At 40.1% G+C, this 25,917-nt stretch overlaps 1 protein-coding gene across 9 annotated transcripts in view; it reads left to right on the plus strand.

The window, feature by feature from the left end:
* Window positions 1-25,917, plus strand: part of CALD1 (caldesmon 1) — a 202,596-nt gene that overhangs the window by 174,351 nt on the left and 2,328 nt on the right. For all 9 annotated transcript variants that reach the window (XM_064458948.1, XM_064458953.1, XM_064458939.1 and 6 more), the window contains 9 exons: window positions 4,469-4,617; window positions 9,396-9,651; window positions 11,210-11,350; window positions 18,513-18,556; window positions 18,650-18,728; window positions 20,996-21,133; window positions 22,100-22,195; window positions 24,437-24,508; window positions 24,835-24,868. In XM_064458948.1, coding sequence (XP_064315018.1) covers window positions 4,469-4,617; window positions 9,396-9,651; window positions 11,210-11,350; window positions 18,513-18,556; window positions 18,650-18,728; window positions 20,996-21,133; window positions 22,100-22,195; window positions 24,437-24,508; window positions 24,835-24,868 — 1,009 coding nt within the window. The remainder of the gene's footprint in view (window positions 1-4,468; window positions 4,618-9,395; window positions 9,652-11,209; window positions 11,351-18,512; window positions 18,557-18,649; window positions 18,729-20,995; window positions 21,134-22,099; window positions 22,196-24,436; window positions 24,509-24,834; window positions 24,869-25,917) is intronic.

Below are 25,917 nucleotides of genomic sequence, written 5' to 3' on the forward strand. Positions count from 1 at the left end.
GCATTGCATTTCCACTGTAAACACAGGAGCTGGTGCCATGGTGTTTTACTGTATGGTAAGTAAGATTTGGGGACCCTTTACCCTTCAGGTTACAGGTGGACACGGGGAGCCACGCTTAATGTTGTATAACAACTCTGCTTTTAATTCAATGCAGCAAGTATCAAAATACCACCTGATTCTAATCAGACATTGAGACTGGTCTGGGCCTTGGAGGTTTATACCTATTGGGGTCCAACCACATCTGTGTGGCTTAAAGGGAGCCACAGCACAGAGATCTAGTAACAGGCAACTTTCCATTTGTCCAACTGCTTGGGAGGATTGAGGATTTTAGAGGGACTGGTTCAAAGCCCTTAGCTGTTGGATTAATCTGGAACATGCTGTAGATGCTTAGCTTGCTCTCAGAGAGTGATGAGGCAAATTGTATCACAAGTTTTTATGTCCACTTGCCTGGCTTGATCATCCAAGGTATCATATTTTTAGTAAGGTACATGTGAGAGAGAAAAGGCAAATGAAACGATGAAGATGATTAGAAGAAAGGTTCCTAATGAATAGGGAGAGAGATTGGCAATAGTGGAATAAGTTACTCTAGAAAGGGGAAGAGTTAAATGACACCTAATGGCGATGCTTCAGAATAGTGCACTAGGAAAACTAAACAATCACTCTAATCTAAATTAATCCAATTGCTAAAGCAGAGGAAAAAGTGGTGTGAAAAATAAGGGATGGGTTATATAAGAGTTCTTATAATACAGAATTGACTTGTAATACTCAGTGTTGCACACAATCTTTAAATATTACAAATAAATATAAAAAAGAAGCTGTAACTGACCACAAATATTGATTGGGGGGTGGGAGGGACAACTGGATGGACTGGAGACACAATCGTCCTGCTTGTGGTTTATGTGGAGCTCACTTAACTCTCACTGGAGCTCTCATCATGCTTTTAGACCATAGGCACAGGCCTAGATTATTCCAGGAAATTGGTAAGACTTTTAAAAGTGACTTACGATTTTAGTGCATCCATTTTTGGATGCTCAAGATGAGACAGTTTGAGACAGTCACACTTCTAGCAGAATGCTGAATATCCATCCACTGAGAGGTAAATCTTTTGCATGTGTATCAAGCTGTGCAGTTTCTCAGTTTTGAAAATCTCAGTTGCTTCTTGGCTTGTGAAGAAAAATTTACAATCTCAGACTCCAAACCAAGTCAAGATCAGGCTCCCATCTCCACTCCTTCTCACCCTTCGAGAACGTAAAAACTCAGCGAGGCCTATTTCTGAACCATATATGCATTTAAGAGGTTGGCAGTGTATCATGAACAAGATCCTGAAGGAATACAGCATATCTGCATAATCAGATTTTGGTTTTGCAGTTGTGCAACACGAGTACACGTCCTTTCTTAATGTGACAAAAATCTGGCTCCCAAAGCTCAGGTTTTGATCAAATTAGTAAGTAAAATCTGCCTCCTTTTCTGAACTGCCCCACAATTTTTGGTTCTCAAAAGTGGCCTGGAAAGTTCATAAGAACAGGCTTTCTCATGATGTGAGACTCCTGGTATTTCCTGCTTCCAGTTTGGCTAGACATTCCGCAACAGTTGCTTTTCTCATGGTATTTGGGTATGGTAGTTGGCGTTAAATGGAAGCCCTAGACCCAGATGCCCACAGCTTTTAAGTCACCAAGTAACTGAGCCCAAAAAAGGAATCCATTTGCCACATGGTCCCAACCTCAGTATCTGATTCACTGCAGTCTGAAGGTGTTCAAACTCTAGATTTTGAAATCTCAACTCTCAAATATCAGTATAACACCCTAATAGGAAAGAAGCTGTGTAGAGAAAGATTAAAATACAAATAAACAAAACTGGAAACTAGCTAAACATGCTTTTGGTTGTGTTCTATCTTGACTTGGTGGTCAAGATTTGTTAAAGCATGTTTTCAGTTTGGGTAATACCACCTGTCTTCTCCAACTGGGGTCGGTGTAGTCCTTTTTACTGAATTCAGCAGAAGTTGAATTAACCTGTAATTTAGGGAAGCACTGAGACAAGAGAAAGTACTGTTTCTGTTGCCTGCCTTTGGAATGGTTTCTGCTTCTGTGCTAATCAATCTCTGTTTTGGCATTAAAATTAGTAGGAGAAGGATTGGCCCCAAAAGATATGAAATGTTTCTGTAATACCATGTTTTATCATCTTTTTGAATAAAGAGGCCAAGCTGTATTGATGGTTTTCTCAAGTGCAGACACATTACCATAAATCCTACTGGCTTCTGAAATGCTATTTCCTAACCTATTAATTTTCAAACTATATTGTTTTAATATTAGTTTTCTCAGCAATTTCAATTAAGATGTAAGAGATATGAACCTCCCCAGTGGACTTCAAAACATCAGACAGCTGGAAGTATTGGCTTTTTAATGAGGCTTAGAAAGGTCTTGATGAAAATCTCAGCAAAGGAAATCCTATGCTCTCAAAATCCCAACACAGACATCCTGGCATGTGAAATCTTGCAACAATCGACATCACTGGTTTCAGTATCACCCTGACTGGGACCAAAGGGTTAGAAGATTGCTAACAGGCAGCAGAGATTTTTTTTTTTCTGTGAACATGATCTCTAGCTACAATCTTGTCTAGATTTGGGAGCACCCAAAAGATGTTATTTTCTGATGGCATTCATTAGGCTCAGTGAATAGCCCTGGTTGTCTCAGCCCAGCTCCCAGAAAACAGAAAGCCATTCCTTGAGGCTGCTAGCAATAATGGCCTTGTTTGCTAGCAGTCACAGCGTCACGGCCAAAGAATGCACAGTCATGGAAACTGAACTCCCCTCTTGTCCGTCAGGGTGCTTCTGCCAGGTTGTGGCTAAAGCCCATTGGCAGGAGAGGGTGGGGAAAGTCTGTACTGCCGCTGCCTGCTCTCAGGACAGAGCGAATGCCTCTGGGGGTTGTGCCCAACACCCCTCACAACTGGAAAATTTGCTCATGTAATTTAACCACCCAGTACTCACTTGTAGCCTCTGCCATCCTGGCACTGTCCATCGTACAAGTTTCTGTGAGCAAGCAAACCGGCCTCAGGTAAAGTCAGAGGCTGACTTTGGGGCTTCACTCAGCAGCTTAATACAATGCCTCAGGAGGATCTTGATTTGAAGACTCTGAACTCATCCTTTTTTAGTAGTATTGCACCTCAAGAGGTTCTTTGGTGAGGAAGGATAGAGGTTGGATTTGATTTGATTTGGGAGTGTGTATGTATTAGCTTTTTATTTCAAGGTGCAGCTTGGATTGCCATAAAGGCAGTAGTGCTGCAGACAGAACTGTTATGGAAGTTCTTTTTCTTTCTAGTTAGCAAATGGGATGGCAACAGTCTTCCAAGGGACAAAAGTATTTCTCTTCTAAAGGCCTTCATATGAATTTTTCACAGAAGATATTTCTTGCTTGCTAGCTAGAATCTTCCTCCAATGCGGTAAAACTGGGGAAAAAAATTAAACATATTTTGGAGGAAAATATTTCATCTGCTGCTGTTGAAATTTTATTTAGGTGGGTAGCCTAACTAGCTGAGTGGGAATAATTGTACCTGAGGATAAAGAACTTAAATGAGTCCATATCCTCCTCCTCTTATCAGCATCTAGCCATGATTCAGCATGCTGGGATCAGGCCACCTGTGTATTGATAAATACTTCAAGCTCATAGCTCTGAAGGAATACTGGAGAGTGAAATCCATGCACTAAACATACATGATTGCTATTAAGAATTATAGGACAAAGCTTTGTAAGGATAGAAGGAATTTTTGATCTAGTATTTCTGCAGAGAACATTTGCTTCTTCATAGGATTAAATATTCATGTCTGATAACATTATCCATGACTAGTCCCTGGTAGGACCGTGCTTTTTGTCAGAGTAAGTTTTACTCTGATATAAAGATAATTTTGTGTTTTGGCCACTCTTCTTGCAATACTGAAGTATCCATCTGCTATGACACTGGAAAGAGCGTTGGACGTTGTAGAAAAAACTTAACAATCGGTGAAGGTGATGTGTGTTATTTTCATTCCTCCAATGTCCTAAACATTGTACCATGAATGTATCAACAAACCTAGTCCCTAAGAATTTGCAGCTCAAAATTTTAATAGGGAACTGGTGAATGATGCTGCAGTGGGGAGGAAGAGGGTTGGGGTGCCTCAGTGGGGTGCAGCTGCAGAATGAAACAATGTGGTAACATAGTCCCAAGGCCCCAACAAATTTTCACAGAAGACTGATAATGTTATTCAAGAGGTTTTCATCTTGAATTCAGATCAGGACAGCAGAGTGGTGGTTGATCATGATTTAGAGCTTTACAGACTACTTCTGCTATAAAGCACATCAACATTTTGAAGACAGTTGCTTAGTTAATCATTAATACCAAGAAACCTGTGTTCCTTTGCTGTTATTTGGAATGCCTCATTGTGACTTCTTTGTTTTTTTGTTTTTGTTCTATGATTTACGGTATCTCCTGAGCAGGTAAAAGATGACAAGGATAAAGGCAAAGCACCCAAAGAGGAAATTAAAAGTATCTGGGATCGTAAGAAGGGAGTTCCTGAACAAAAGGCGCAGAACGGAGAACGTGAACTCACTTCCCCAAAACTTAAATCTACTGAGAATGCTTTTGGGTAAGGTCCAAACGAACTCTGGGCTTGCTTATGTTATAGCAGAGCAGGGGGTCACCTCTGGGTCTCTTGGATAGCCTTGTAGCAGCTGCATAGAAGACTTTGGGCAACATCAGGAGAGGCTCTAACATTCATTGGGTTGTAGGTATGAATTAAGGCTCTTGGCCTATTTTCTAATGAACTGCCCCCACATTGTTGCAGTACAAAACGAAGTATAGAAAGCAGATGTAAATAAGAGTCTTGCTCCCTCAGTAGAGACGAGTGCCTTATTTTTGCACTGCTGGAGTTTCCCCTCCCTGAAGGACATTTATTTCTAATATCTATACAGAGGCCAGTAAGGACCACAGCCCAGATTTTGTGTTGTCTGATTTTTAAGTCAGATCTCAACCTTTACTGACATAACCTATTTCCAGTTACCCACCTGCTTTTAATCAGACTCTACATATCAGTATGGAGCACAATCCAGTTGGTAACTGTTGAAAGAGCTTCTCTCTTGATTTCAAGGCAAACCTTGAAATTAATGGCTTCTCTATAAAAGTGTTTTTCAGTTAGGTGAAAACCTCTCCTAGACAAAATGTTATAATTTTTGTCTTTTTATAAGCTGTATCAGTTGAATTTTTATTTTTCTTTTCAAGGAAATATTGGCTTTATGGCTGTGTTGGGAAATTCCATGAAGGTAACAAATTTCTAGTGCAAAGTCTAGTAAAAAAGGATTCTGCCTGCTAAAAGGTGGGGGGATATCCATGAAGCTGAGCAGTTGTTCTTCCTTTTATCAGGAAAACAGGAATGAATAGGTTAGAAACTTAATTATTTTTTATTTCTGCACCTATCTCCCTCTTTTACATTGACACAGGCAAAGAAAAGGTTAAGCTCTGCAGGCCCTTTTAGAAATCTGTGCATGGCAGATGGGATTTGCTGTTGTATCTCAGCATTCCCTTTGTGATTCTTCCGGGAAAAACAAACTTTCTCAAAATAAAATGTAGTTCAAATGTCCCTGGAGACACCCTGACCTAAGGCCAAAAGACATACTGAGATGGAGATGGAATAGCAGGAAATCAGCCTTGCTCAGAACTGTCCTGCTTCATGACTTGGGTCACATCATCAATAACATGAGAATGGTTTTCTAAAAATATTTTTGTTGTGTTTTAATTTGCTTTACTTCCTGTGGGAGACAGGCCTTAGTGGCAACATGTAGGTTTGAGTTTCCACTCCTTTTTTAATTTTTCTGTTATTCTTCTATTATTTCCCAAATGTGGGAAGAAGCCTGTTTAATAGCCTTTTATCAGCTTGAGTAGAAGGCTCGGGTTGGCAACATCAGCAGAGGCTCTAGTGTTCATTGGGTTGTTAGGTATGAATTAAGGCTCTTGGCCTATTTTCTAACAAACTGCCCCCACATTGTTTGGCTTTGTTTGGAACTTTCTTCTTGTTCTACATGAAATATCAGATACTAGTTAGGAAGCATGTGACTTGGCTAACATTCGGTGGTGAGGACTGAGAATTAAATAGGGTAGTGGAGGCTAAAGAAAAATCTTATTTTTGTCTTGTTTGTCTACATCAGTCACTAAGAGAAATACAGAATAAAACCCCATTTTATGGCTTCCCCTTCCCATCTCCCCTCCCACCTGCCTTCCTCCCCATTCTCATACAAGACTGCAAAAGTCCTAAATATGATGTAACATGTTTTTTTCACATTGTTCTGACATTTTTGGCTCCCACAAACCACTTCTTTCCTTTTCCTCCTTGTCTGAAAGCTGGCAACCAACTTCATTTCTTAGCACCAAAGAGGTGCTTACGAAACTCTTCCTCCACCCAGCATCTCAATGCTAATTTCCCAATGTCGACAGTAGGGAACACAGATTCCCAGAATCCGTTGAAAACAGAGGAGTTTGGGAGGTGGAGGAAAATAAGGAGAATTACTGCCAGTTTATTGTTTGCGATTTTGGATTATGCAGAACCAGTAGGGGAAGTCCTGTAAACCGCATGAGAATAAAATAAGCTAGAAACTTCAAATGTTCTTCTTTGTAAGGAGGACAAAATAGTCATCTGAGGTCTCGAAACAAAAAAAATTAAGACTAGATTCTACCTTTGGCTTTTATCGGTTGAAAGCTGAGAGTAGTAGTGGTTAGTTTCCTTGAGGCTATCTGCACTGAAGTCACTGAGGAATAACCTTTCGTCTGTGCTGATATAAAACACAGTGACTATTTATTAAGAGAATCTTGGTAAATGCTATGTTCTTAGTTGTCTTAATTCTGAGGGCTGAGTATTTGCCCTTGCCAGGGATGTAATTATGTCTATTAGAAGTGACCTCGTGCAACATCTCTGGGCCTCAAGTTTGCAGGTCTGGGTGGGTTGGCAACACAGACTTCAGAGAACAAGAGGGGAAAAAAAAATTAGTAAGGTTCCTGTGGGATGTTTGCTATAGAGGCTACAAACTTGCAATGAAGCAGGAAAGCCTTAAAATAGCCAGGGATTTCTCATGGCCTGTGCAGGATAAATGCACTGGATCCTTAGAAATACTTAGTGCCTTAGAGAGGCTCGTGAAACATTTTGGGTTGTCAGTACCTCTGCAAACTCTATCAGAGGTATTTCAGGTAGGACACCCAAAATCATAGCTCACACCCCAGGAATTGGTCCTTGCTTTGTTTTTGAATGGGCTAAATGAAGTTTCAAATACAGCTTGCAAAGTTTTCTCACAATGCTTTGGTTACTTGTATATGTATTTTTCATTAAAAAAGCATGAGCTGCTTTAATTAAACATCACTACCTGATGCGAGCCCTTATTCGTGACCACTTACATTAACTAGATGCTTATGGTGGAAGGTGATCATGTGGTTCTACCTCCCTGGTTTAAGTACTCCTACTGCAAAAACGCATTCAGGAACAGAACCTGAAGCAGAAAAGGATTGTGATAAGGTGACATTAGGGAAATATATATTATGTACTTGTAACTCTAGGTTAGAAAATCAGGCATGAGAATGTACTGGGGGTACCTATGTTCACAGATCTCTGGGGCAATTTTTTTTTTCTTTAGCTTTGCTTTGTGACGGTACACTCCTGCATAGAAAACACTTTCTAAAACCAAGTGACGCATTGCAAAGTAAGTTCCAGGTCCTACTACTTCAGTGTTGAACTTGCACATATGAAGTACAGCAGCTGAATTCACATAATAGCATCAGTTTGGTTATGCTATATTGCCATACTTTTTTCATTGACAGAATTCCTAAATCATGCATGCTGAATTTCATCCAATTTGGTAAGATCATGTGGGGGCAGAGGTCTCTGTGTTAGTAGATTCTACTGTGATACTGAAATCACAGATAATTCAGCTCTGTCCTACAGCTTGTTTTATATGGTTAACTCCGTCTAGATGAGGCATCTATCTGAATAAAGAGCACCTTTGCAGGATTGGGTGTGATTCACTGGATTGCAATTTTATATGATATTTGTTCTTCATGTTGTCACCTCTAATCTGATAATCTCTGACAGTTATTGTTATTGTTGGAACGCTTGATTTATACCGTTTTGTTGTATTATACTCTGCAACACTTTGGTTGAATTAATGACCTTATTGAAATCCAGCTTTTCTAAATGCCGTCAGAACAGAGCAGAAAGTTTTTTTAAAAAAATTCATTCATACATTCCCTTTCTGTCTCTTGTGAATAGCACACTGATACCTCTTCGGTACCTATCTCCTTGTCTGCGGTAATATTAAACACACTCAGGGAGCAGACATTTGTCTAAACACTGGTGCGGTAATTGTTTAATTAGGTGATACTATCTGACTGTTGAAAGTATGCAATTCACCTATGCAAATTCTCTGAGGATTTTTTTGGAGGGGTATTCTTTCTTTCTGTCTCATATATTACAGCCGGTCAGGAAACTTCTGGTTTTCTCCTGTGGAGAGTTGCCATTAATAAATAATTTCCAGTTCCTTAACCAGAAGTCATACTTTCCCTGGAAAATGTCAGCAAAAGATCTGAAGACCCTTTCTGTTCATACAGGCTGGGAGAGTTCAAGTGACAAGTGTTACAGATGAGATAGGAACTTTTAACTTTTTTTGTTTTTTAAAACACTGTTGAAACACTAAGATTCTCTCCCTTCTCTTGTCTCCTGTTTTCTCCAAAGCAAGTAATTTATTCTGTCCTCAAAGGTGCTTGTCTTTCTAGAGTGTTTATAAAAAATACTTGCCTTTGAAAGCAAAGAGTTACACATAATTGTTTTGCTATGAGTTTTTTTATATGTAAATTTATCTCATTTAAAATCAACAGAGAGAAATTAGTTATGGTTTTCCATTGCTTTGTTTTCTGTATGATGTATAGTGTGCTTTTGGAAGTGTTTCCTCTGTACCAAAACTGCAGAGCAGAGGTGTGAAACTGTAAGTTTACAGTTAGTTTACCACACAGATGGTGATGAGATATGACACCTTTTCCTGAAGTTACATGAGATGTTAAATATTTCAAGCTCAGTTACTGAATTCTCTTAAAAATGGAGGTGGCCTGAGTTCTCAGGCAGGGTTGTGCAGCTGATGTGCCCACAAGCACACAAGAAACTCCTTCCTCACTGGCAGCAGATGGGAGCGGTGCTCCTTGTAGTATCCTAGCCTATGAACTCCTAATGAAAATGTTGTGGGCCTGTCGTAGTTTGCAAAGAGCAAAAGGTCTTATAAAGCGATATCTTTGAGTGCCAGGCTCTCATGTTGCTGGTGAGTGCATGGCAGCAGGTGGCTCTGGCAAGGAAGGCAAACCCGTGGTGCATCACCTTCCCTCTCATTTCTTTCCCAGCCGCTCCAATTTGAAAGGGACCACAAACGCTGAGGAAGCAAAGCCAGGGTCTCAGGCTGAGGTTGGAAAGCGGCTAGAAGATCAGCGTCGTCGCCGAGGCGAGAATGAGGAGTTTGAGAAGCTGAAGGAGAAGCAGCAGGAGGCCGCGGCAGAACTGGATGAACTGAAGAAAAGGCGGGAGGAGCGCCGAAAAATCCTGGAGGAAGAGGAGCAGAAGAAGAAGCAGGAGGAGGCTGAGAGAAAAGCCAGAGAGGAGGTAAGTGTAAGATATGAAGTATTGGACTCTTGTTTTATTCCCTTGTTGTTACTACTTTACTTCTACTGGCCTTGCATTACTTGGTAACTCTCTGCTGCAGTGTCTGCACAGACACTTTTAGGCAAAGAAGTTGGTGGGGCTGGAGGTGGATGGGTCTGTATTTAACAAAAGGGCAGAATGAGGCCATGGGAAACTGGCTCATAGGTGAGGAAGGCGCATGCAACAAGGAAGGCAAGACGAAACCCGAGCTTACAGGCCAAAGTGTGCTTCTCCTCCTTGGATCTGGTATTGCTCTGTGGGGAGCTACTGCTGTGACTTTGCTTAAAATTGCACCCTTTATCTGGGCCCTCTGGGTTGTGTGCTCTTCTGAGCATCGCTGTTTCTTAGTGTCTGTCAGGAGATGGTCTGTCCCAACAGACCTTGATTTTAAATATACAACCCAGCATTAAATATCACCCCATTTTCTAACCTTCAGATTTAACTGCAAGTATGCCATATTTGATACCAAGTGACGATATAGCATAGATGCTCTAGGATGGACCTGATGTAAAACATGCAGACATCCTGGGTAGAAAGAAACGTGACATCTCTAGCCTCAGGAAAGACAGGGCTCTAATAATGTCTCCATGAGTCAGGATTTAATCTGTGATAGTTGCAAATTTCTTATCTTCCTGTGGATGCAAATTGTTGGGGGCAATGTCATAGCCACAGAGTTCTTAATTTACTTGGGATGTCATTTTGACATTACACAAATTGAATTATAAAGTGCATGTCAAAATTTGTCTGCTGCAGATGAGCTGGAATGCTACTGTTATATATAGTTACAATGGACTAGATCTCATTAGGTTTATATTCTTGTCTATTTAAATATTGAGTACCCAAGCACATCTGTTTGCTTGTACTTTCTCTGCCAAAGGAATCTATAAATAGGATTTCCAAATCTCTGGTGCATCATTTAGGAATCCTAGTTGTTTGGAAAACAGATGGTAGATGAATAATAATAGTGTTTGGCAGCTGAATGCCAATTGCTTTGATATACTAAGCTCTTTACAGTAAAACTCAATAGATGCTGAGATTGCACAGTACCTTGCTGGTCAGACCCTGATGACCAGTGTTCACAACGGTGCTTTGAGGGCTTTTGGTTTGACTTGTAGCTTATGAAGTAAAAACTCACGTTATCTGTTTGGAGGGAAAACTGTAAGCATTTAATCTTCACTTCTTTGGGCACCTATTGATTTTTCCTTGTGAAGTATTAACCTTGGCATGACAAGTGCCGGAGTCAATGGACAGAAGAACAGCATAAAGATGATACATGACAATACAGAGGAAATGAATTTCAGTATTTTTCATGGAATAGCTGTGTTCCTTGCCTTTCTTCCTTAACACTGTGATGGATTAGCAGCAATACGTTGCTATATTTCACATAGGTCACTGAACTTTTTTGACTGGCGTGGAAAATCTGTTCTTAGAAAATTTGGTAAATGTTTGCAGGACTGTAAAGCCCTGTAATGGTGATGTAGTTTCTGAAAGAGTAAGTGACCATTCATATTTTTTTAAGGAGGAAAAGAGGAGGATGAAGGAAGAAATTGAAAGGAGAAGGGCTGAAGCTGCTGAGAAACGTCAAAAGATGCCAGAAGATGGGGTATCTGAAGAAAAGAAGCCATTTAAATGTTTCAGTCCTAAAGGTTCATCTCTCAAGGTAACCTTCCCACTAACATCTATATAGTATATAAAAAGTAATGGGGGTTGCAGTCCAAACCAACAGCCAAACACTAAAGCAGAGTGGAAATACTTGAAATCAGACCTGGGACAATGCTCTGAAACCGACATCCACCTGAAACCTTTAGCTGAAAGACTTCATACATTGGGATGATTGAAAATTAGGAATCCTTTCTAAAAATAGAGACTAGGCTGGGAGTTACCTGTTCTTGTTGATGAAAAATGTCCAAAAATGATCTTCACCTTCAAAAGAAAATTATTTTGGGAACTTAGAGCTGTATTACTGTGATGATTTTCAGTGTTAATTTATTATAGGAGTGCTTTGTGGACTGGTGTAGATAAAGATCATAAATGCTCTCTCTCCTTCCACATCCACAATTACTTTCTTCCTTGCCAGATTACTTTGTCTTTAAGCATATTCAGCCTAATCATCATTAATTGAAACTGGCCCATATGGGAGTTCTAGCTTATGTTTAATCTCCCTAAAAATAACATCTAGAAGTACTGGGCTGGATTTAATTTTCTTACATAACAGGAAAAAAAAAAAAACCATTCTGTTGCTGCAGGAATTTCTAAGTGTTCTTCTGTGGCCTATATTATATTGGCAGTCAGATAAATCAATTAAATGGCCTTTCAGCATGGAAGAGGAATCCTGGCCCCTCTGAAATTATTGGGAACTTTGTTTTGGTATGCAGTCCAGTTGCTTTCTCAGCTCAAGCCCAAACTGTAGATCTATTAATTGTTTTCAAATTTTCAAATTTTTCTCTTTTCTCATTTTGTGTCATTCGTCATTTAAGAATCAAAAATGTTTGTCAAAAAAGGCCCCTCAGTGGGCACTACGAGAGAAAAGAACTAGGCAGGAGGTTATCAGGTAGGAGCTCATTGGACCATGAAGTGGTCTATGGCTCCATGGGTTTAAGAACTGTATGTGTTGAGTGACAAAAGCATTTGGTCAAAATTACATTTCTGCTCACAGAGAGCTATACTTGGAAGCAATCTGGAGCTTCATGCCTATACCGTTTTGGCACCAGTTCTAGCAAATGCAGTGTCCAAACACTTTTGTTTGACTTCTCAGACACATCTGAACCTGAAATACAAGGACAGAATACATACAGCTGTAAATGAAGATTGCCAAGCTTCACAACTTGCTCCTATTAGATAAACCTGGTCTTGCCATTTCGGTTGCAAAAGACCATGTCAGTTACACACACTATAAATGTACAGCTTCTTCCCAGCCCTCATGGGAGGGCTTCTTTTTCTTCTTTCTGTTTATTGAGATGCCTTTTATGACATGCTTTTGGAGCTTTAGTTCACAGATGACTCAGAAGAGAGGAAATTATACTTGAAAACACATAATAGAAAGATATACATCATAATTTTGGGGAGAGTGGGAAAAAACACTGGATTTGGCAGGAGGTTAATAGCTTTCAGAGAACTTTTGGACTGATGCTACACTATTCTACTAAATGTATTTTTAGAGGAAAGCTGGAATTTTCCAAATGTCATTAAGCATCCAAGATCCAATATTTTTATGATGATGGCTTGTTAGGTAGAAGTTGTTTGTTACAAAAACTGATATATGCAACTCTCTACACCTTTTATTCTCCTTCTCTGTTTTTCTCTCTAAGAAACTGGTGATAATGTACATATTACAGTCCAGTGTCTGTGGGTGGCCAGAGTGGATATGTAATACTGTTGAACTTCATACCCTACACTGTTTCTTGGCCTTCTGTGGTCAACAGCTGAGGAGAAAATAATCTCATTTTAATAACCTGATGTTGAATTTGATGTCAAACTCCAGTTTTTAGAAGACAGCGTATTTTGTTACCTTTCATTTGGACAGACTTCTCAGGCTGGTCTAACCTGGTTGACACACAGCTTTCTCATTGCTTGTTATACACTGCCCAAGTTATCTTTTGACTTGTAAAGCATCTGGCACATACTTTATTCCTTGATTAATGTATCATCCGGTTAGTTGTGTCATGAGTCATGTGAGAACCCTAAACGCACAATTGTGGGTGGGCGGCTGGAATTAATAATGAAAAAAGGGAGGCTCGGTACTAAAATACTGTATGATAATGACACATGTGCATATTCAGACTTCTCCTAGATTACAATCTGGGAAAGCATATTTTTCACCTTCCTTGTCCTTCCTGATGTGATAAGTTTTTGGGAAGAGAAAGAAGTTCCTGGGAGTGACTTAGATGAGGGAAGTAGGGCATGCTGTTTACCAAATGAACTACAAGAACAAAGGAAAGAAGGGAGATAAACTGAAAAGGAGCATGGCACATTACCATCTTATAGATACTGCATTTATCCATCGGGCAGGGCATGGACTAGCATGACATGCAGACTCAGAATTGAGAGACCACGATGTGCAACTCTTCTCCATGTATTGCATGGTTCTTGGATGCACATATATAAACGTAAATATACAAACAGACATAATAAACGCACATCTTATATTGAGAAAGAACTACTGTGATTATCTAGTCTGACCTCTAACATATCACAGCCTACACAGTGTTGACAACCCCTGTTGTTTTAACTGTTAAATTACTCTTAATAAACCCTGAAACCTGAGACACTACTTCATCAGAACTGCAGCACGGACTCCTCCCAGCCACCAGGGCTGGCCCTTTCCGAGGGGACATTGAAGAGGATGCATGCAAAGTAAATGCAGGCCAAGTTCATCACTAGCTCAGGGACGGAAGCAGCTTGGATTTCTCAGGGCTGGTGGAGTCCTGGTGAGCAGTAGCAGTACCAAATCTCTGTTTAGCCTCTGCCCTTTTTCTTGTGTGTGTGTTTTTTTTTTTTGTTTGTTTTTTTTTTTTTTTAAATAAGGACAAAGACTGGAACAACCTCGGCTGCTCTCCCATCCCACTCTAGCTCATGCTTTCCCTAGTTTAGTTCACACAAATGGTGCTGCAGTAGAAGAACGAGATTTCCTGCATAATCTTTATTCATTTTCTGTTTTAGACAAGTTCATTGCTCATGTTTTCTTTGGGAAGGAGTGTTATTGACTTCTTGTATAACCGTTCTCTAGATTAATCAGGAGAGAACAGGATATTTCAGTACTAAGGCTCCTCTTGGGGGTGAGCTCCACCAGTACAGAAATGCAAAAGCTGTTAGGCATTGAAGGGAGGAAGCAATGGCAGGAGGCTGGGAGCCTGGGATATCTCCTATCTTTGCAGAAAATGTCTCCTGGAAAGCATGGGCTGATGTGGCAGCCTGCGCTTTCTGCAAGGCAATGCTGACAGCTAAGTCAGAAGATAGGACTTTTCAGGACTTGAAATTTTTTTTTTCTTCCCTTAAAGACCTGTATTGTCCTATCTCATTATTGCTCTCAATACCTGATAGCTGGAGCAGTGACTGGAAAGAATTAGATTCCACACAATTAGTTCTTCCTAGATGAGCTACTTTTGCAGCAGAGGGAAGACAGAGTGGTAAGAACAGGATTTGTGGCATTTGTTTTTCCCCTATCTTTGGTGCTGATGGCAGCACTCTAGCCTGGCAGGTAAACTGGAGTAAATTGACACACTCTGCAAGGTGCTGCTGACAGCAGGAAAAAACCTAACTGCTTAATGAAGCAAAAGAGTACATGAGCCACTCAGGGAGGATAAGGAGAAGCCACTTTACTCCCAGGGACTACCACTCAAGATGGATTTCCACTAGGTTCTTCCACCTGTTGAATAAGAGACAAAATTATAATACAGAGACTTCTGTTTTCTGCATACATTTCTTATTCCCCTTCCTCCTTGACCCATATTTTGAGAAGAGTTTTCTAGATATCAGTTTATGATACTTTCCGTCACGTAATATCTAATAGAGAGGTTAAAATTCCTAAGAACCATTTAATACCTTTTTGTGAAACTAGTTCTACTGGGAATATCTAGATGTTTTTTATTTCCCAAGACATTGGCTCAAATTGTGTGTTAACTCATGCCTCTTCCATTCTGTTTCTGTTCTTGGAGAAGGTACAGGCAGAAGACAATGCACTTTGACACCCACACTTTAACTGCATTTTTAATAGGCAAGATATTTCTTGCACAATCAGAGAACAGAACATGTCTATATAACATTGAATGTGGATAAATGCATACCTATATCTCTGTATAACATCTTGCTTAATTTATTCCTTGCCACGTGTATGTGATCCTGTGGAGTAAGGCCCTAATCAGGTGTGAGACGCTGCATGGTTTTGACTTATGTCCATTGATTTTGTTTAATCTGATTTTACCAGCAGAAGGGTGGGTGTCCATCTAAGCATTTTGTTGTCTAATCTAAGCTGCTTTGGTAGTTAATAGAGACAGCGAAAGCCACCCTCAGTGGACAGAGAGTCCCTCCTTTCCTAGGGTCAGGTGAGGTCCTCTGCCTCTCCACTGACTATAGAGGGAACCAAAATGAGTAATTTTGACTACATGCTTAACTTTTCAAGCAACTGAGGTTAGGTGGGGGAGATGCAGCCTGAGATCCCATGTTCTTTCTCTCTGGTCATAATTTGGAGTATGTGTGTGTCCTGTGTCAGAGGCTTTGGAAAGTATTCCATGGTGATAAAACATAGTCCAAGCTATTTAATGATATCCTGTTAAAATGAATGCAGCAAAAAGATTATTCTGATTTCCTGGTCTCAAATTGAGGAAATATTTTGCATTTTGTGCTAACCACCTTGCTTTGCCTATTTCTTTTACAGATCTATTTTGTAATACTGTTTACTGTATGTGTCAAACGTTTTAAATTCTTTGCATGGAGTTTGTGTGGTGTGCAGTGGATAAATGGCCTTTAGATGTTGCTGTGCAGTCTAAATGTATTTGACATCTGTGTTGAATACACATGTGTATACAGGTGTGTTTACCCTAAGTGTATTCAATGTATGCTTCTGTACCATGCATGGTTTTTTGAAGATGATGCTCTGGAACAAATTCTCATATAAATGTGCAGAAAATGTGTTATCCATCCACACAAGGCACCTGCTTCCTTGGGAGGAGGATCAGTGTTCAGCTCTGAGGGTCGCTTCCTAACTCTGCTTTCCTGTTGAACTTATTTTCTGGTTTGCTTCCTCACTCTCCTGTTCTGAACAATCCCCGATTTATTCCTGATACCACAGCAGGTGCTTTGAGAACCACTGTTTCCAGTGGGTAAAGAATGACCCCATGTCTTTTTGCTACAGCCCCAAGAATATGTGTCTGTCTTCTCTCCAACCTATCCCCCTCTTACACCAGTGACTCCTGCTGTGTAGAAACATCTCTCCTTCCTGAACACAGGAAGACTATAAAGAGTACTGTTAGCATCTTGTCAGATCTGTCCCTTTTGTAAGGTTTCTCTGTGGATTCTCTGTTCTGACTTAGAAGATGCTGCAAATTAATTATTAGATGGTTGCCTTGGGTCCTGGTTCTTTGAGATAGTCCATATAGTTCGTCTTTGCTGCCAGCCAGGGTTTTACTGATTGATGCAGCCATGGAATTGCCTGTTCATGCAGAGCATGGGAGAAACCAGCGTCTCTTGTTGGTATAACCCGTAGTTTTGATGCATTGCTGGTTAGGACCCAGAAATGAGCGTAGTGGGAAGCTTTTCCTACTGTACCATAGTTGAGGACAGGTGACATATTTTAAGTTACCGTCGTAGATCTGTTTAGTCACTTTTAATCAAATACTTTACTTGCTCGTTTTCTGGCAATGCCGGCTGTGAAACAGTTGTAAACTGTGAAGGCTGGCAGAGAAAGAGCCGGAGCGCTGGACCCGTGTGGGTGTGCGCGGCTCTTCAGCTCCTGGCTGGGGCGTTGCTGCCGCCCCGTGACAACAGTGCGTTGAAACAGCTGGTACACTTCCGAGCAAAGCCCATCACTCCACTCAGGACTCTATTTAGATCATATATTGGCAACTAAAACTGTTAATGTAAATTACTCTGTAAATTGTGTATACTTTTTTACAGGTGCCTTTGAGCTGGATCGATGCTAGCTGGAGTGTCTCCAGTGAGCTTGTTTGGCAAATTCTGCACTGAAGTGAACTGCCTGAGTTTTTGCTTGTATGGGCTGGAGAAAGAAAACGTGTGTGCCCTTTAATGGGACTGCTGTGGGATTTAGTATTCTGGTACAGCCTGGATGCTAAAGGCACCAAGGAGAACCATTAAAAGAAATGCTGTCACTGCCTTAGTTTGGAGGCACGAATGCCACAGCAGTCACTGCTAAAGAAACTTGAAAATGGACAACCCATACTGGGACTGGGGAATCCACAAGAATCCAGCCAGGCTGATTAACAGTCATTTCTATCCCCTGGAGCTGCTTGTGTATATTTGACTGTTAAGTGAAACTGTAGTGCCTGGGACAAGATGTGGAAAAATGCAATGTGGAAGAGTCGTGAGGAAGTTGATTAAAGTATTTCTCGACCCAGAATGTAAATAGACCTCCCCATTGTGAACTGTTTTAAATCTTTATTCAGGGATGGAGGTTTTTTGTTTTCAAATTATCGAGAGATTTGGCATAAGTCTTATGAGACCTTCATGATTCTTTTTCCCTGGAAACTACAATATTTTCCCACACACAGAGTAGAAAATAATGTAAGATACCAGTTTGTAGAATAGTAGCTGTTAAATATTGACTCAGCAATGGCCCTGCTGAACATGAGCAGAGTACAGTCTGACTGGTTTTTTGGAGCTCAAATTAAATTGTCAGTGTCCTGCAAAAACATGCATGAGCTGAGCTCCAAATCCGGCCTAGTCTGATGTCTCAACTCAGAAAAAACTTTATTAAATTTGCTGTCTGTCTCAAGAGATGCATACTTGCTCTTATGTGGGATATATGAGGAAATTTGACATATATTTTGTGAATATCAACCCCTTTCATGAGATAAACTTCGTCCCTTTTCTCCTTTCTGTATTGGTGATTTATTCTCTCGTTACAAATGAGACACTGAAGAAATATGCAGGATGCAAACATTGATGCAGAAAATATATCCACCCTTATGAATCTGTAGCATAATAGGCTCCTAACTATAAAACCTCTGTGTGTGTGTCTGGTGATTTCTGTTGGAATGCATCTCTTTCAGATTGACTTTTGATGTTTAAAATGACATTTTAGCCTTGCCTCATTCATGCTACCTTTTTATTAACTTTAAACTTATAGCTCTTGTTTCTCTCTTTTCTAGATAGAGGAGCGAGCAGAATTTTTGAACAAATCCGCTCAGAAGAGGTAAAGCCATAAAACAGTAGGTTCAGTCAAATCAGCAATGTTTAATTGGAGGGAAGAATAATTTCCTTATCTCTTTTTTTCTACTTCCTACAGTGGTATGAAACCCACCCACACGACAGCAGTTGTCTCAAAGATTGACAGTAGACTTGAGCAATACACTAGTGCAATTGAGGTAAGTTAATTCGAGGTAATGCTGGCTGTAGTTACTAATGGCTTTGGGGACTTCAATCAGCCTATGTTTTACTGTTCAAGAATTGCAGGGATTTTTGGTCACAAACTTTTAAAATGTGACTTCAAGAACAAAATGCTTGAGGCACACCTATAACCAACATCTAGATATACATCTGAAGAAAACCTGAAATTCATGTCTTCCCTTTCATGCTACAATTTACTGTGCCTGCTTTGTAAGCTTGGAGTACATCTTGAAGGACTCGGCACCTCCTGAGTGACAGATGCATCCTCTTCGTGGCTGATGAGAGTACTATCAGCAGAGAGCTGACAGTCATCCTGAGCAAAGCTGATTTAGCAGCTTATTTAGGAGAGCAAGGGACTGCTGGCTGCCACTGCGGTGTGAAATTCCTTGGCAAAGAAAGACACTTCAGTGAACTAGTGAGTTTAAGTAGTGACAAACGAAAAACAGAATCAAAATAAAACTCCAAACCTGACCCCAGGTGATTTTGACAAGTAGTGGCTAATAATGTGCCTTGAAGCCAGAATTGAGGGCTTTTCTGTTTCATAGTCCAAGGTAAAAATAGGTGTTTGGGTTTTTTTTTTTGTTTTGGGGTTTTTTAGCTGTTTTTATAAATCAGTGAGTACTAGGCAATGGGAAAGCTACTGGTTGATATAGCAGGCCAAGTGGACTGGATTGGTAAGTGTAATGGGAATAGAACAGTATAAAAAGGGATATTATCTTGATAGCTGTGATTAAGGTCTAGCACTTCTTCATTTCCTGCTGGATGTTTATCTCCTCTTGTTCACATGTGGAGCGTGAGCATGGTATTCCATTAAGGTATTAATCAGTTAGGCTTTATTATCCTTTAACTTAAAGGAAACTTTAGTAATTAAAGATCAATTAACGAAGACTGCTGTCCATTTTACCTTTCTGCTAGGAAGCCTACCAGTGTTGGAGAGTTTTATACTGTGTGTCAGTTCCTGGCAGAAAAAAGCACATGTATGACAGTGCTGAAGGCTCAGGCTTGCCTCCAGCACCTCTGTCAAGCTGAAGGTAGCTCAAGCCCCTCTATCAGAATGTCAGCATGAATGTCAGCATGGCACCCAATAGTCCCTGTACCATGAAAGTAGGACCATATAGCTTCTGTCCTCCCATGTCACTCTGTGCCTTTTATAAATGAGACATAACCACCCTAGAGCAACCAAGGGCTTTAATTTGGCACTGGGGTTTGATATTAAACTCCTTAAACAGAGGGGAAAGTTTGGAGCTACAGCTCTGTATGTCACAGGAAATTTATGTAATAGTGAAGTCAGGGTTTGCCAGCCCATAAACGCTGGACCAGCCCACCCACCAGCTTCTGTTAGGTTCTCCAGTATTTTCAGTAGGGCTGTGCTAAGGTCCTGAGCCTTTATACACCATTTAGATATTAAAAAGCATAGCTCTACGGAAGGGGCTGGCAGCGCAGCTTCACAGCTATATACAGCTTCCATCCAATCTGAAATTATTTCTTTGCTGAGTTTCTGGTTTTTCCAAAAGTTGCCAAATCTGACTTGCTTTACAACTAGAGAGGCAAAGCCTCAGCTCATACAGGTTCTTATTCTCCTCAAATCTGTGTTATGTAACGTGTACAAGATTTTTGAAAAGAAGCAACAGGAGGAGTTTGGTCCACTGTTTTTTGTAACCATGCAAAAGACACACTGCCAGAAAAAAAAAAAAACAAACCAATCCCCCAACTCTCTACTCTTTAAAAAAACCACCTCATTCCAAATATACTGTAATTGCTGAAATTTACCCCTGGAATCCTGAGTTGTGAGGTTAAGTTGTCTGGGGCAGATGGAACAGAGTCTGATGCTGAATGACAGAGCAGCCTTTCTCCCCTGCCTCTGCATATGAATTTCTTCAGCTCTGCCCCTGAAAGAGCCATGCTTAGAGGATGCAGGTGCTGATACTTGAAAGAGGACAAATGAAAGCCTTGAGGCAGTTTTGTGCAGACCTGTGGTTTGCCATGAGCTTTGGAAATATAACAAAGGCAGAAATCTAAGTGACTGCAGTTTTCATAGCCAGTCATGTCAAGGGTGCAACTGCAAATCAAAAGGGGGGGAGAGTCCCAGTGGCATCTCTTGAGCTGGGTACTCCTTTCTGTCTTTGCATGATCATCACTAGAAACACTTAAAGCTGCTGCATTTCCCAGCACTGCCCCAGTGTCAAACAGCCCCACAACACCAGCTCTTAATGCCAAACACCAACTGGCCTCAATTCTTCTGCAGGGCACAAAGGCTGCAAAACCAGCTAAGCCAGCAGCCTCCGACCTTCCTGTTCCAGCTGAGGGTGTCCGTAATATCAAGAGCATGTGGGAGAAAGGGAACGTTTTTTCATCACCCTCTGGGACAGGAACACCGAATAAGGTATGTGTTTAATTTTACATAGTGATTATAAAGAATTATGTTATTGACCTGACCTTGCCGTTCATGTTCCTGTGAGTAAGCCTGGCTGCTCCTGTTGACATCACTGATGAAGAATATCCCAGAGGATCCGGAGGTCCTCAGGAACCCACAAAGTTGTGTGGCTGCAATATTGAGTGTAACGGAAGAATTTAGTGACATACTGAGCTAAGTTATGAGACATTCCAGAGCCACATCAGATATCTTAGACAAATATATCTGGGTAGTTCAAGCGGAGTACAAAGAAATTCTTTGTGTTGGGAAAAATTCTTTTTGGGGTAGAGGAGGATTAAATAGGCAAGATAATGATGATGTTTTATAGATAATGCGTAGAAGCATTTGTGAGACCTTTATCTTTTCTATGTAAATCCTTAAGGCAACATTTCCTTCCTATAAATTGATGTGAGTTGATGAGCATTCATCATAGCCAAAAAACTGAGCCATGGAATGAAGGGAGTTATTACAGATAGCCATGAAATTGCATTAATTTGTTCTAAACTTTTAAAGATTTCTTTTAATGATTTAAATTTTAGGCCACTTAACTCCTGTATTATGTGCTTTTAAAAAAAAACATTAACAAAACAAAAATGTAGACTTAGATTGGCGTCTCCTCTTCTTTTAGGCTAAATATTTTTTTCTCCTTGGAGTTTGGGGTTATGACAGAAACAACAGGTGTATGTCTAAGATTTGTTCCTGGGTTAGCACTAAAGTGGAAATGATTTTGTCAGCCCACATTTATCATTATTGAAAACTAGAGTGCAGCAGTACCATGCAGTTCATAGGGATAATATTTTTCAGAGCACACAGGATGACTCTTAGCTAGCCATAGTCTCAGTGAGGACCTCTATATTATATTTTTAAATCTAAACAGTGGAAAACATAGCAAAAGCTATTGTGAAAATCTTCTGATTAGAAAATATTATTTTGCAGGAAACTGCTGGACTGAAGGTTGGTGTCTCCAGTCGTATCAACGAGTGGTTAACCAAGACCCCAGAGAGCAACAAATCACCTGCTCCAAAACCTTCTGTAAGTAAACTTGCAACAACCATCTAGGTGGAAGATGGGTTCTCTCCTGGGGCAGAGGTGGTGGCAGTGCTTCCTCAACCAGCTGATGGTCTTTGGAGGAACCTTGATGCATGTCCTCACTTGGAAGCTTATAGAGGACCTCTGGCTGCTGACTCCTGGGTAGTCAGAAAAGGAGGGGATAAAACATTGCAGCTCTTTCCTTAAAGCTTAGGGGTCCTCTAAAAAGACAATGCTCAGAGAAGTACTTTACTGGTAGAAAGCAACCAGCCTTCTGGAGAACCAGAATTTACCAACTGTGGAAGGTCTACCATTAATTTAGAAATGACCAGCCGTACACCTTGGATAAAACACTTGTGCTTTGGCCCTTGCCCTGTAAAAATCTTCCAAATATATTTTTAAATACAACTGAAATACTTTAATCCTTTAAGAGCCTAAATGTCCTTTCTAGTGAAGGTCCTTTAGCAAGCCCATTACTTCAGCAAGTATCAGAGCAGAAAATGCTATCCAAGTAATAAGCTGGGAGAGTGGGAAGCAGCAGTGGGTATGTGGGAAGGGGCAGAAATAGGTAATTGTGAGGCGGGGAAGTGGAAGTGTAGGGATGCGGAGCTGGAACTGTAGGTGTCCATACTGGAGAATGGCAGGGCATCATTCATGGTGTTAATGATTCAACTTTGGGATTTTATTAAAGAACTGGTTTCTTCCCATATCCTTGTATAATGTTTTTCTGCTAGTACACTTGCCTTTTATAAAAGGTGCAGCCTGATAAAGGCTTTCTCAATTCACACTTCTATTTGTTCCAAATAGGAGCTTGAAATTTGTAGTGTTGTCCATTCTGGCAGCTACATAGAGATTCTGTCCTTATGGACATGAATATAAAAACAAAAGAAGTCACCGTGGTTGCTGTATTTAATCACAACTGCTGAAAAGCAGCACAGAATCTGCCTCCAGATTTCCCCCTCTTTCTTTTAAGTTGCATCTTTTAGGTAATGTAAAACTAACCTCTTGTTTTCCCCTCAGCCAGCTGTTTCTATCTGTCTTCATTTCCCTCTTTCTCAATAGATTGTTCTTTCTTCTTTCAATATCTCTGCTTGAAGGACTCTGCCCTCCTCCTATTCTTCTTCTTTGGGTGTCTGTTTGCTAAGGTGGTCAGGTAAACCTGTTTATAATTGACTATGAAGAATGAAATACATCGGTAATGTGTCATTTTTACTTTTTTTTTAGCAGGATAAATAAAAGGGAAACCTAGAATTCTTAGTTAGCAAATAACTTCCTACCCCCATCACATTCCACCAAAACAAAGAATTGTTCGAAGCTTTTGTGACCATCAGGATGTGGGTTTTGGAACAACATTCAGTTAAAAGTAGAGGGAGTAAAGAGTTCAGTTAGTTTCATGGTGAACCTAAATCACAGATCCCAAATGAGTGTCTTTTGTTTGCCAACCTCAGAGGTAGATGCCAATCCATCTGTCCTTAAGCAGGTACATTGCTACTAGCCTAGCATATGTCATCTTGATTCGTAGCCCTGCTTTTCCCCAAGAGGCAGCTTGACATTTTTTTGCTGAGTTTTGCTTAATGTCTCTGTATACACTCATTTCCAGAGAATGCTATTTTTTAATGATTTTACCTCACCTGGTTTTCTTCTGTCAGGCTAGTGATTGGTACATGCTAAGGTTTTAAAGGATGTAATGGAAATGCAAATGGATATCAAAGGCTACAGTGTTAAATCCTGAATCCTACATTTGAGAATGCAGAGGATGGTCTGTTTTTCTATTGTATTAGAAATCCTACTGTATTTTTTTACAGCTTTTTATAACGAAATATTTTGATTCTGATCTAAAATAACTGAGACAAGCTACTTTTGAATTCCTCCCTAACAGAAATACTATTTCTGAAAAAATCTGGTTTTCCGCAAAAATTGGAATTGTCTTAAAAACCTGATGGTGCAGTAACTTTTCACTGTACTCCCTATGATGAACATAATAAGTTATGGCCTGTCTATGCAGTACTGAATAGAGGCAGCAGGATTGTTTTTTTGTCATAAAGCATGTATATGTGTGGAGGGATTATGTGAAGTGTCATTCAGGAGAGCTTTATAATTGATAGACAATGTAATATTTACCATTGGTGGATGTTCCTCAACTTGCCTTATGAGGAAGTCACATTCTAACTTTTTCTCTACCAAATTAAAATAAACATGAACTGATGTTGGTTTCTGTTCTCTGACATTAATTTAAAAATACAGGATTTAAAACCGGGAGATGTATCTGGCAAACGTAATCTCTGGGAGAAGCAGTCGTCATCATCTTCTTCAAAGGTAAAACTCCAGTGCATTGTTAAAAGGATAATATCTCTGTGGGAGGCTTTCTGGGGGAAGGTGCTATGCGCCTTCATACCATCAGTTAGTTGGAATTAGGCCTTTACGTGTCTTTTGCGACTAACTTGCCTTTTCACCCATAAAAGGAAGTACAATGAGGCACAGAAAGCCATGGGCAGCATGTATCTTTTATATTTCTGTTGGGCAGAGCTGTGTTGTGTGTGGAAATCTGTCATTTGCCTGGAGTTGATTATTTTTTTCCTGTTATAAACAGATATGTTTTCCCATATTCAACTTTAATAATGGGTTATTACTTCTTCAAACAGGTATCAGCTATGGGGAAAAAATCAGAGACTAATGGTAAGTAATTCTAATAACACACCTGCATATTAAATAGGAACTTTGCCATATTTTCCTACAGGCATATCTGGGTTTTAAAATTCTAAAGCTGTTAATGTTGATTAAAAAAAAAACAAAACCCAAAACCCAACCCTTTTTGCCTTTATCTTTCAAAAGCTCCATTGCAATATCATCAAAACATGAATGTTTGAGAAGTAAGCCTAAATCATCTTTCTAGGAGGGCTGAGGACTAGCAGTGCTCCGGCCATGTTTGCAAGGCCTTGAGTGACATGTGTAGCATGCTTGCTGTAGCTGGAGAGTGTCATTAAAACTGTGTGAGGTCCGAGGAAGGGGATGGTCATTTAACTAATTACAGCAAATTCAAGGCATCTGGGAAAGGCTCTTCTAAAGGCTGAAGCAGGAATGGATATGCCTTTCCTGACTGAAGAGGAGAAACTCAAAAAGCGAGGCTGTTGGAGCATCAGTATTTCAGCAGAAATGGAAGGTGTCAGGACTACTGAGAATAAGCCCTGCATCTGATTTTAGGCACTGCCACTGGGTAATGGTGAAGCCTGATGAAAACTTGGCATTATTGATTTTTAAAAATAATTCCTCTGGGTGGTTGTGAGTCTTATGTGCTTCTGCAGACTCAGACTGGCATGGAGTTTAAATGTGTTCAACAGCAGCGCTGTTTTTACTGAAACGGTGCATTGGTGTCTTCCCAAGGAAAAGAGTTCTACTACTGTCATTTTGAAACTACTAGTTTAGGAAACATGTACAAAAAGAATTCAGCAAAATTCCCCTCCTAGCTTTTGTGCATTTTTGAAATCTCTGTTTTAATCTAAAATACTCCAAATAAAACCAATTAAAGGAAATATGTGCCTACTGACCAGTGGAGAAGAATGGAAATTCACTGATCAGTTTAATAGCTTTAAAATGTCTTGCAACATCCCTTGACTCGTCATTAGGAATGAAATAATCAAATTTAGAAAAACTTTTGTTTTCTACACATTAGTATGTACACACATTTTTTTTCACATTTGTGTGTGAAGCCAGAACTATGGTATGCC

The sequence above is a fragment of the Phalacrocorax carbo genome, chromosome 1 (genome assembly GCF_963921805.1).
Source record: "Phalacrocorax carbo chromosome 1, bPhaCar2.1, whole genome shotgun sequence".
Classification (NCBI taxonomy): domain Eukaryota; kingdom Metazoa; phylum Chordata; class Aves; order Suliformes; family Phalacrocoracidae; genus Phalacrocorax; species Phalacrocorax carbo.